The sequence below is a fragment of the Ictalurus furcatus genome, chromosome 4, assembly GCF_023375685.1.
Source record: "Ictalurus furcatus strain D&B chromosome 4, Billie_1.0, whole genome shotgun sequence".
In the NCBI taxonomy this organism is placed as follows: domain Eukaryota; kingdom Metazoa; phylum Chordata; class Actinopteri; order Siluriformes; family Ictaluridae; genus Ictalurus; species Ictalurus furcatus.
Window position 1 is genome coordinate 12978498 of NC_071258.1, and position 13117 is coordinate 12991614.

The 13117-nt window shown below is 38.2% G+C and overlaps 1 protein-coding gene across 1 annotated transcript; it reads right to left on the minus strand.

The window, feature by feature from the left end:
• Positions 1-7402: 7402 nt before the first annotated feature.
• ppcdc (phosphopantothenoylcysteine decarboxylase) lies at positions 7403-13082 on the minus strand. Its single transcript, XM_053623038.1, has 5 exons — positions 12488-13082; positions 10894-10989; positions 10689-10817; positions 7673-7841; positions 7403-7526 (listed from the first exon to the last, which is right to left on the minus strand). The coding sequence occupies exons 1-5, from the start codon at positions 12635-12637 to the stop codon at positions 7453-7455; spliced, it is 618 nt and encodes a 205-aa protein (XP_053479013.1). The 5' UTR covers positions 12638-13082; the 3' UTR covers positions 7403-7452.
• Positions 13083-13117: the final 35 nt, after the last annotated feature.

The following is a 13117-nucleotide window of genomic DNA, read 5'->3' on the forward strand; positions in this document are numbered from 1 at the left end:
TTGGTGCAGTTGATTGTTGAGGAATAGTCACTAGAGCACACATACCGTATTCCGCCCACAGTGCACATCAATAAACTGACTAGGGCATGGTTAGTATATATCATGCTTTCCATCTGGAGCTGCATCTCCTCCATACGCTCCCTAGTCTTGTGGTGTCACTCCTTCTGCTTGATTAATGTTTTCCTCCCTGCCTGAGTGTCTGTTTTTTTTCTCCCCAAACCAACAGCTCAGCAGCCAATAGCAAGAGAACAAGTTGCAGCCTTAGACAAGGCAACCATACACAAGGCAGCACGCACCCTCAACACCACAGCTGCTTTGCTAAACAAATCCGATGTGACAGACTTGGTCTAATGGGAGGTGAAAGGAAGCAGCAGAGTCAAATTAACCCCCCCCCCCCCAATCCTCTGTACTGTTTGTGCACAACAAAATAGAGGACAGTTAGAAATATATGGCTGAATGCATGCAACACTTCTAGAAGTGTTAGTGCAAGCCTGGTCAAAGTTGCCATTCACACTTCACATCAGGCAAGTGGAACTGAAAGCCTGAAAGTTAAATTAAGTATATGTAAGAGAATGTGTCTTTGTACTTTAACTTGAGCAAGATTTAGTCCTTTTAGCAGGGTATATTTATTATTATTATTATTATTATTATTATTATTATTATTATTATTATTAGAGTATTTGTACTCTGGTCATGTTTCCTTGATTATATATTAAAAATAATTTCAAGATATTATCTTATGTATATAATTCATGTTTACATACAGTGCATCCAGAAAGTATTCACAGCGCTTCACTTTTTCCACATTTTGCTATGTTACAGCCTTATTCCAAAATGGATTAAATTCATTATTTTCCTCAAAATTCTACAAACAATACCCCATAATGACAACATGAAAGAAGTTTGTTTGAAATCTTTGCAAATTTATTAAAAATAAAAAACAAAAAAGCACATGTACATAAGTATTCACAGCCTTTCTCAATACTTTGTTGAAGCACCTTTGGCACCAATTACAGCCTCAAGTCTTTTTGAGTATGATGCTACAAGCTTGGCACACCTACTTTTGGGAAGTTTCTCCCATTCTTCTTTGCAGGACCTCTCAAGCCCCATCAGGTTGGATGGGGAGCATCGGTGCACAGCCATTTTCAGATCTCTCCAGAGATGTTCAATCGGGTTCAAGTCTGGGCTCTGGCTGGGCCACTCAACGACATTCACAGAGTTGTCCTGTAGCCACTCCTTCGTTATCTTGGCTGTGTGCTTTGGGTCGTTGCCCTGTTGGAAGAGAAACCTTCACCCCAGTCTTAGGTCTAGAGTGCTGTGGAGCAGGTTTTCATCAAGGATGTCTCTGTACATTGCTGCATTCATCTTTCCCTCGATCCTGACTAGTCTCCCAGTTCCTGCCGCTGAAAAACATCCCCACAGCATGATGCTTCCACCACCATGCTTCACTGTAGGGATGGTATTGGTCAGGTGATGACTTCTGCCTGGTTTCCTCCAGACATGACGCTTGCAATTCAGCCCAAAGAGTTCAATCTTTGGTCTGAGAGTCCTTCAGGTGCCTTTTGGCAAACTCCAGGCAGGCTTTCATGTGCCTTTTACTGAGGAGTGGCTTCCGTCTGGCCACTCTACCATACAGGCCTGATTGGTGGAGTACTGCAGAGATGGTTGTTCTTCTGGAAGGTTCTCCTCTCTCCATAGAGGTATGCTGGAGCTCTGTTAGAGTGACCATCGGGTTTTTGGTCACCTCCCTGACTAAGGCCCTTCTCCCCGATCGCTCAGTTTGGACGGGCAGCCAGCTCTAGGAAGAGTCCTGGTGGTTCCAAACTTCTTCCATTTACGGATGATGGAGGCCATTGTGCTCATTGGGACCTTCAATGATGCAGAAATGTTTCTGTACCCTTCACCAGATCTGTGCCTCGATACAATCCTGTCTCGGAGGTCTTCAGACAGTTCCTTGGACTTCATGGCTTGGTTTGTGCTCTGACATGCATTGTTAACTGTGGGACCTTATATAGACAGGTGTGTGCCTTTCCAAATCATGTCCAACCAACTGAATTTACCACAGGTGGACTCCAATCAAGTTGTAGAAACATCTCAAGGATGATCAGTGGAAACAGGATGCACCTGAGCTCAATTTTGAGTGTCATGGCAAAGGGCGTGAATACTTATGTACATGTGCTTTTTTTGTTTTTCTATTTTTAATAAATTTGCAAAGATTTCAAAAAAACTTCTTTCATGTTGTCATTATGGGGTATTGTTTGTAGAATTTTGAGGAAAATAATGAATTTAATCCATGTTGGAATAAGGCTGTAACATAACAAAATGTGGAAAAAGTGAAGCGCTGTGAATACTTTCCGGATGCACTGTACGCTAGTAGTATATTGTTGGTGTACAGATTTTTAGTTCTTCCACAGGTAATCTTTCTTGTGAAAAAGGTGAGCTTTTAATGATCCTGTCATCTGCAGAGGCTTTAAAGATGACTAAGCACAGATACATAAGCATGAAAGATATGCTATTTAAACAAATCAGGTTAGTTATGCCAAAATTTCACAAAAGGTTACCTTCATGGAATCTGATACAATTTCAAGAATAGTTCTGACCTATAAACTAAGACACAAAAGAAAATGGAATAGTAAAACTTCTATGCTCCAATGAGAAGACACTTTAAAATGTTTTAAACTATTTTAAAATGACTACATTTGAACTTTTATTTGGAAATACAGCTGACATGCCAATAGTTCAGTGACTTTCATGCTTGCAAACAGGTTAAATCAGGTGCTCAACAGACATCCACCACTCAAACTGGACTGTTTGTAGGTCTTGCTCGAAGACTACTTACCTTGGAGCAACAATATTTTATCAGATAGAACACAGGTTTATCTTACAGTGGATTTATAAGTCAACACTGAATAAATGCTGAAATACAATTAAAGTCCAGTATTTTAAGTTAATCTAGTTATTTTTATGCCAGTAAATGAACACTTAATTCTGTGTAACCCACACGTTTTAACAGGCTTTTTGTGGAAATTTAGGAAGCATGTTGGCTTTCTGTCCGCTAGCTAATATTTGATTTTTTGATGACCCCAAACACACCTAAAAACTGTGCCAGAGATATCTGGAGAGGAATGTGGTAGTGTTGTTTATACTGGAATGACCTGCACATTCACCTGACCTTAATCCCAATTGAGCTGCTCTGGTAAGAGTTGAAGCAAAAACACTGAGGGAGGTGTCCAAAATGATAAAAATCTGTGAAATCCAGAAAGGGCATCTCTGATGTAATTACTTACATAATGATATTATGAAGAATATATTCATATTGCACATTTCTCTTTCATATTCAACACTGCTTTCAAAAGTGAAATCTGGGGGAAACATTCTATGGACAAAAGTACCACAGTTGCAGCTGGTCTATAAGGTTTTTGGTTGTTGAATGCAGATTTTAATTGTTCTCGAGTTATTGTCTCAAATGTTTACATGATATAGTCTTCCTTAAAATAAACCTGATTTGTTTTAATGACAGTTAAAGATTGATGTAAATTCATCCTCTTATTTGTGCTCATATAGGGAAAAATGCTTGTTTTATGGAATGTCATATTAATCCAACAGACATGCTTATCATGGCCTTTGTACTCAGGTGTTTGCTTATAAATGGCCATTTCATATTATTCAATAGTTCAAGGCCTCATACACAGTTTAATGACACAAATCAGATTCAAAGATAAAACCGAAATGAATTAATGCCAATAAATATGAAACAGACACAATGTACTGTAGCTACTAAAAAAACTACTATTTGATTACTGCAAATGCTAAACACTTAATTTTGCATTTACGGCATTTGACAGACGACCTTATCCAGAGCAACTGAGCAGTTGATATTTAACTCACAACCTTCTGAGCAGTGGTCAAATGTCTTAACCACTGAACTACCACTGGCCTTTTGAAATATATAGTTTCAATATGAAACTTCATCTGGCTGTAATCTGAATATTTTGATTCCACCATCAGCAAATTTGATGGTTTTAACCTGAACAGGAGACTAATGTTCAAGAGAGATGGTGGCTTCAGTAAGCTAGCATTATCAAACCTCCATGACATGGCTTTAACGGCTTTTATCTCTCTATTCAAGCCTTAGTATGAAAATAGATAGGTACATACTCAAATGTATAACCAGCATCAGCATTGATGAGGGTTTTTTGAAACAGGACATGATCTAATCACAAAACTGAATGTGTGACACTACATAAAATCAATGAGAAACCATATTCTAAAAAGCATTCAGAGAGCCAGGGTCTCTGAATACAGTCAACCTGCACTCAGAGTCATTTCATATTTATAAATCTTATTTCACTACACACCTGATACTGTGGACTTTAAAAAAATGGTAGAATTGTTGGGACCAAAGACATGCACTAAACTTGAACATGACTGGGAAACTAAATAGAGTTGGGCAATAGTTGTGGGGGAGAGATGAATAAATTCCAAGAAGTGCAACAAACTGCAACAGAAATGGAAACTATGATCTCTTTCATCACGTAGTTATGGACTTCTACAAACCAATTCAGAAAAAGTTGGGACAGTATGAAAAATGCTAATAAAAACAAAGAATAGTGATTTTTAAATGTACTTTGACTTGTATTTAAACAACAAAAAAAATGTATAAAGACAATGTATGTGATGTTTTACCTAATCAACTGCATAGGTTTTTTTTTTTATTTTTAAAAGATATTTATTTTGAAATTGATGCATGCAAGAGCAACAAGGGGTCGAGGCTCGCCAATCTGCCAACAGATGCATTAGCGAATAATCCAACACTTTGAGAACATCATTCCCCAAAGACAAATCGGTAGGATTTTGGGCATTTCACCTTCTATAGTGCACAATTTTATTAAAAGATCTAAGGAATCTGGTCAAATCTCAGTGCGTAAAGAGCAAGGCCAAAAACCACTTCTGAATGCGCGTGATCTCTGTAGGTCCGAATTTTGCCTATTACCTGAAGACACTTAACATAGAAACAGATACTCACATATTCAATTGGAGAAAGAAAAATAAGACACCAGCCGTGAGTGAGAAGAAGCAAGAGTCCAGGTTTATTCGTTCCGTTCCACCACACGAGATCCACACAGTTTGAGACGTCCCAAAATGCGATCTAAAAAAAACCAGAGCTGAAGCTCTTCTATTTATACAGTTTCTTAGGGTCAGGATGACCCAGACATCATTATGTTTTAGAAAGAGCCTTCCCACAATACCATTGTTTTAGAAAGAGCCTTCCCCGAACACCATTAGGTTTTTGAAAGAGCCTTCCCATAAAACCAATAGGTACGAGACTCAACATTTCGGAGAGACCTTGGTCTCACGGGCTCCGCTGTTCCCATCGACGGTTATCTTGCGGCCCTAGCCATTCCCATCGACGGTTATCTTGCAGCCCTAGCCGTTCCCATCGACGGTTATCTCACAGGTGCAACTTGGCTCAACTACCCTTATAAACGGCCCGTCTTAGTTCTCTCTTAAAAATTAAGGCCTTCGTCTGTGTTACTCCTGACTTTTTCTCGTGAGAAAAGAATCCTCCACACCTTCAAGTGCATTATGAGTAAGTTTCTTTCACATTTTTCTGTATTTCTGTTTTATAATGCTTTTCTCTTTTCATATTTGCTCTACATTTCTGTTTTATATCTGGTTATACTGCTTGCAAGTATTTTACCCCCTTTTCTGTACTGCATACTTCACAATATCATTATAATATCCTTATAATCCTTATATTATTCTAATACTCCTTTTATTATTCTTATAATGTTCTGTTTTCCTTCTGTATGTGTGTGCGTGGCGGCATAGGCCTCTGTGTGTGTGTCTCTTAGTTGACCGTCCACCTACGCTCTGAGGCCTGCCGCACTAATCAAATACATGTATGGTTTGCGCCTTGCTTATCTGTGTGTGTTGTGTCTTAGGTGAACGTCAGCCCAGTGAATTTTCAATAAAATTACATACTACTCATACTAGGTCTCCCTCATGTTTATTTCATGTATATTTTATATACAACATCTCCGATCCCTCAGACGTCACTGTCTTAAAAACCATCATGAGACTGTAATGGATATCCTGACATGGGCTCAGGAATACTTTGGTAAACCTTTGTCAGTCAAAACCATTTGCCTCTGCATCCACAGATGCAGGTTATGGCTTTACTATGCAAAGCAGAAGCCATACATCAACACTGTCCAAAAGTGCCGCCAACTTCTCTGGGCTCGGTCTCATCTGAGATGGACAGTAGCACAGTGGAATCAGGTTTTGTGGTCCAACGAGTCAACATTTCAAACAGTTTTTGGAAAAAAGAGCCATCATGTTCTCCGGGCCAAAGAAAAAAAGGACCATCCAAGCTGTTATGAGCATCAGGTCCAAAAGCCAGCATCTGTCATGGTATGGAGGTCTGTCAGTGCCCATGACATGGGTAACTTGCACATCTGTGAGGGCACCATTAATGCAGAAAGATATGTACACATTTTGGAGCAACATGTGCTTCATCCAGAGCAGGACAACACCAAACCACATACTGCACGGATTACAAGCGCATGGTTGCATAAGCAGAGTGTTCGGGTGCTAGCATGGACTGTTTTCAGTCCTGACCTGTCTCTGATTGAGAATGTGTGGCGCATTATGAAGTGCAAAATAAGACAGCGACGGCCCTGTACAGTTGCGCAGCTGAAGAAATGCATAATGGATGAATGGGGGAAAATTACATTTACTAAACTTAACCAACTGGTGTCTTCAATGCCCACTTAATAAGTGTTATTAAAAAAAGGTGATGATGCACAGTGGTAAACAGTTGATTGTCCCAACTTTTTTGGAGTGTGTTGCTGTCATCAGATTTGAAATGAGTGTATATTTTCAAAATAAATTAAATTTACAAAGTAAAACATCAAATAATGTGTTACTAATGTATTTTCAATATAGTACAGGGTGAACTGAATTTTCAAATGACTTTAAAAAAAAAAAAATTTTATATACTGTCCCAACTTTTTCAGAATTGGGGTTGTAAATAAATGGTATATTTCAAAATGCTTTGTATTTATAAAACTATTAGAGCGGCATTATTATTTTTTTTTTGTAATTTACTTTTTTTGATAAGAGGCTATCAGTCTGAATTTGTCTATTTAAAATATCCAAAAGGCAATTTATTCTGTAATTTCTAGTTAAAAATTTACCTTCTTATTTCAACTGTTGAACTCAAGGATCACATATTAAAGAAAAAAAAAAAAACTACAGAATTTCTAAAAAAGATTTAATTTGGGTTAGTGCTCTCTTGCTCTCACATAATGTTTGTGTGTGTGTGTGTGTGTGTGTGTGTGTGTGTGTGTGTGTATATATATATATATATATATATATATATATATATATATATATATATTCATAGTATCATATATTCCAACTTCAGTGTTCATCCACGTGTGTTGTTATTTAAACAGCTGGTCTTGGAAGATACTGTTGGATGGCATCTACAATAGTTGACACCTCTGCCATTGCACCTTTGCCTGCAAATGGACACAAACTTTAGTCCAAGCTACACATAAATGAACATGGAAAGTCATCATGGAACAAGAGCTCTTTGAGGTATGCCCTTTGAGAATTTAAAAAATACATGTAAATCCAGAATGGTATTACAGTGATGCTGTTATACCTTCATCTCCACAGACCAGCTTCTTAGAAATGCAGGGGATCTCCACATAGCCGAAGCCCTGAAGTGTGGCTACTTGCTGGGCAGTGATCGGATGCTGCCACATGGCTGTGTTCATGGCAGGACAAAACAGTAGAGGACGACTCATATCCCACGCTCTTACAATGCATGTCTGTCAGGGACAAATACTACATATTCAACTTTAATCCAAAGCATTAAGAATTTAATCCATGCATGTTAATTGATCAGCAGGAATGAATTACTTATGAGCAAATGAGCATTATCATTAAATGCGAGAAGTTCTGATGCTTAAATATATGTTTCTGTAATCCAATTATGTGCAAATTATGTGTATGCTATGCTTTTGTGTCCACATACTGGGCAAATTTCCAACTTTTTTGTTATTTTGATATTCATCATGGTATTTTTAACCGTTTATAAGTTTATTTTAATTTATTCATCACCTAACTTGTGCGGGTCAACAAAACCTCATGTTTATACCCTTTGATAATAATACATGATCAGAAGCAACTACAGAGCTGGAGACTGGGAGCAATAATGTTAAATAAAAATATTAAGAATGACATTTTGTGAAGATGATAATTTTGCAATGTTGTTTTTTTTGTTTTAAAAAAATAGGTTTTACAGACTTTTTTTTAGAGATTTTTTTGTTTGAGGAAAGACAAGTTTCTCCAATTATGTGTAATGTTTATGTTATACAATCATTTCTCACAATTGTATTATTACAATAATTATAGACTTGAATAGGTTCTTGTAGTTTCTACAGATGCATCTAAAAAATGTGTAATATGTCGAACTTCTGAAAAGTATGTTAATTTATGCACTCAATACTTGGTCTGGGCTTTAATCCTTTTGCATGAATTACTGCATCAATGAGGCATGGCATGGAGGCAATCAGCCTGTGGCACTGCTGAGGTGTTATGGAAGCCCAGATTGCTTTGATAGCGGCCTTCAGCTTGTCTGTATTGTAGGGTCTGGTGTCTCTCGTTTCCTCTTGACAATATTGAGTTAGGCGAGTTGGCTGGCCAATCAAGCACAGTAATACCATCCATCCATCCATCCATCCATCCATCCATCTTCTACTGCTTACTCCTTTTCAGGGTCACGGGGAACCTGGAGCCTATCCCAGGGAGCATCGGGCACAAGGCGGGGTACACCCTGGACAGGGTGCCAGTCCATCGCAGGGCACAATCACATACACACTCACACACCCATTCATACACTACAGACACTTTAGACACACCAATCAGACTACCATGCATGTCCCATGGTCAGCAAACCAGTTAGTTTTGGCACTGTGGGCAGGTGCCAAGTCCTGCTGGAAAAGGAAATCAGCATCTCCATAAAGCTTGTCAGCAGATAGAAGCATGAAGTGCTCTAAAATCTCCTGGTAGACGCTGCATTGACTCTCGACTTGAGAAAACACAGTGGACCAAAACCAGCAGATGTCATGGCACCCCAAATCATCACTGACTGTGGAAACTTCACACTGGACTTCAAGCTACTTGGATTCTGTACCTCTCCACTCTTCCTCCAGACTCTGGGACCTTGATTTCCAAATGAAATGCAAAATTTCTTTCATCTGAAAATTGACTGTGGTTGTGTGTACTGAACCAGACTGAAAGATTAAAGATTAGGAAACCTTTGCAGGTGTTTTTGCTGATTAGAGTGCTTCTCAGGTCGATATTTCTGTATTATAAATTATTTATTTTAATATTTTGTGATACAGGATTTTTGATTTCCATGAGCTGTAAGCTGTAATCATCAAGATTAAAACAAGAAAAGGCTTGAAATATTTTTACATTATGTGTAATGAATCTAAAGTATATTAAAGTTTCACTTTTTGAATTAAATTACTGAAATAAATATATATTTTTCTATGATATTCTAATTTTTTGAGATGCACCTGCAGTGATATGGAATGCCACTAACCTTCCCAGAAAAGAAAAAATAAATAAATAAATTATATATATATATATATATATATATATATATATATATATATATATATATATATATATATATATATATATAATTTATGTTTTTTTTTTTAAATAAAGCAAAAAATCATCAAACCACTATGAAGGGAACTGCATTTCTAACTTCCAGGGATTTGCAGGGCTTCTCACTACAAATTAGATCAACAACCATGACTCAATATTTAGAAGCCACATCTAACAAAGTTTTTAATCAATATTCACCTCAGGCTTGCCAAACTATAATTAAACAGCCTAAGTTTACAAACAATTCTCTATGCACAGATGAGTAAATAGGGCAAACGTGGATATTTTATTTGACAAGGTTTCTGTATGTATTATGGTATATTTTAAGTAGTCAAAGGTATATTTTTAAGTAATCAAAGTGAGATCCAATCTTGTATATCCAATGTATAAGATATTTTTGTATATATAATCAGTATATTAATCAAAGAAACTAAAATCAAAGTAAGACAAACTAATTTTTACTCTAACTTGTGAAAAATCACTGAACACACATTCCTCACTTATAAAGTGTATAATTTTCTTCTAGGCTTGCTCTGTTATTTCTCAGTAAAAGCTCACCGTCTGTACCATTGTAACATTGAGTCTGTTCTCTTTATCATTTAAGTCTGTATCTTTTTGCCAAGCTTATGTTTGTGTTTCTTAAGATGTATTGTTGAAATCTATGACATTAATCAGTAAAATAAAAACCTTTTAAAAAAATAAGCTGACTGAACTCGCGTCACAATTATAGATAAGGTATGAAGAAAGTAACATAATTGTGGCAAGGGGTCAGGGACATGATTTAAAAAAAGGGAAAACTCTGCCTAATGAGATCACTGTTTTAGTATTGTATGAAAACATGAGCCTCGATTGTATTTGTCAGATGATCTGCAAACATCTTGGCTTTTTTTGGCTCTTCAATAAAGTCTGATTTTTGACATCTTATACCCCTTGACTTTGAGAAGTTTTTATTTTTGACTAAGGAGTATCTATATATTATAGAAACATAGTCTCACCAGAAGATTGTCACAAATACCACTGGCTATCTTGCCGAGTGTGTTCGCATCCAATGGAGCAATGACTAGCAGGTCGGCCCACCGTCTCAGCTCTATGTGTAGCACAGGGTCAGAGCGTGTTTTCCACATCTAAGACACATGAAAATCATATGGTGATCTCTTCATGATCTGGAGCAGTGCTTATATGGATACCAAGCATACTCACCTCCCACTCATCCTTGTCTGTGTAGACACGGACAGGAACCTCAGCAACTTTGTAAAAATGGGTGGCATGGTCTGTGGTGACTACCCGTACTTCAATCTTCAAGGAGAAGTTTTAAAGATTTAAAAAAGTTTTAAAGACAGTTTTAAAGATCATGTGATAGTATATACCAGCTCCTCCAGGATTTCGTGATTTTGTGAAATTAATGCAAAATCAAGCAAACTCTGCAATATTCAGAGGAGCTTACTGAAGAAAAATTACTGCAGATTTGGCACAAGACACATCATGTGATGGCGGCACAATGCATATTCAGCCAAAGCCCTCTTCGATTCACGTGTGTCAAAGATGAGTACAGCTAAAAGGTCTCATTTACCAACAAACATCTCTGCAAAAGACCCTGCAAAACAATTTCGTGCAATTGCATTATTGCCAATTCAAATAGTTTTCCACAAAAAAAGCACAAAAAACTCTGCAAATTCCATGGCAAATTTTGCATAAAGCCACAACAATCACAAAAAAACTCTGCGAAATCCTGTATGAACTGATATTCTGTATCTTTTCTCAGTATTTTAAAAGAAAGGGGTGTCCATCTATCTACTATACCGCTTATCCTTCAGGGTTGCGGGGAACCTGGAGCCTATCCCATGGAGCATCGGGCACAAGGCCGGGTAAACCCTGGACAGGGTGCCAATCCATCGCAGGGCACAATCACACACACATTCACGCACCCATTCATACACTACAGACACTTTGGACATGCCAATCAGCCTACCATGCATGTCTTTGGACTGGGGGAGGAAACCGGAGTACCCAGAGGAAACCCCCGCAGCACGGGGAGAACATGCAAGCTCCGCAAACACAGTGCCACGGCAGTAATTGAACCCCCAACCCTGTGCGCCCCAAAGAAAGGGGTGTATTTTACAAATTTAAATAGCTTTATTGGATTAATTTAAACTTTTATAGAACCAAACTGGTCTAGGGTGATCTAGGATCTAAAAAAAACATGCTGGGGTATTGGCTACACTAAATTGCTACTAGCAACTGAGTTTGTGAATGTGTGTGCGAGTGTGTGTGTGTGCGCGCGTGTGTGTGTGTGTATGTGTGTAGTGCTGTGTGAAGAAGTACTGGTGTCCCAGTTTGGCTGTATTCCTGCCTCACAGCCAGCATTCCCGGGATAGGCCTCAGCTTCCACCACGACTCTGACCAGGATAAAGCAGTTACTGAAGATGAATGAAGGCATGACTGTGGTATAAACAATGCTGTTTATTAAATTAACAAACTACAAATTTACAATCTTCCACCAATCATTTATCTTCTTGTAGACAGCCGTTATTAAGGGATCAAATTTGAGGAAGGGATGTAATAATGACTTATTTATAGTGCCCTATACGTCCAGTGGGGAATGATTTGGGATGTAGCATCCTGACGACACTAAAACCTGATCGAGCAGAAAGACTGCCGTCTGCTGGACAAAACAGTACCATACAATTACATTTACAGTGACTTTCTAATGACAAATACACAACCATCACTTCCATCCTCAACCGAACAGCGCAGACGTGTCTTTAAAACTATAAGCACTGCCCTATAAACTTACCCCAGGGATTTCAAGAAGTTGCGTCACCAACAAAGGCAACTTCAGTGCTGCAACACTACCAGTTACACCCAGTAGAACGTGAAAACCGGAACCAGTACAACTCAAGTTCAGCGCTGAGCTCTCGTTAGTACAGTCAGAAGTGGGCTGCATTGCACGAGTTAGTTAACCGAAAACTCTTTTTAAATAACAGATTACATTTCTCCTCATTACAGGCGGGTGAACTGTATATCAATTTGTAACAGGCAACGCTAAAAAAAAAAAAAAAAAGTGCAAAGTAGGATGTTGGAGAAACGTGCTCTGAATTTGTTTTGCTCTTTGTTTCACTTCCGTCAACATTACTGTGACTTGACGTTAAATTGTTGACAGCGCCCCCAGTGGCAGTATGATGTAATAAGGCAAATGTACACACATTTTTACACACAACTGTACCTGTGTTCTTAACCATATTTGCATAATTTTTATATATAAATCAGCGAGATACCTCAGATAAACCCCATGAGGTGACTAAATGGCAGCATATCACACAATCTATTCCTCTTGTACATAGACATATTCTCGTGGGCGTAAAGAAAAAGCGCGCCCCCGCGGCCATACTATACAGAATTACGCGGGCGCGCATGCGCACACGCA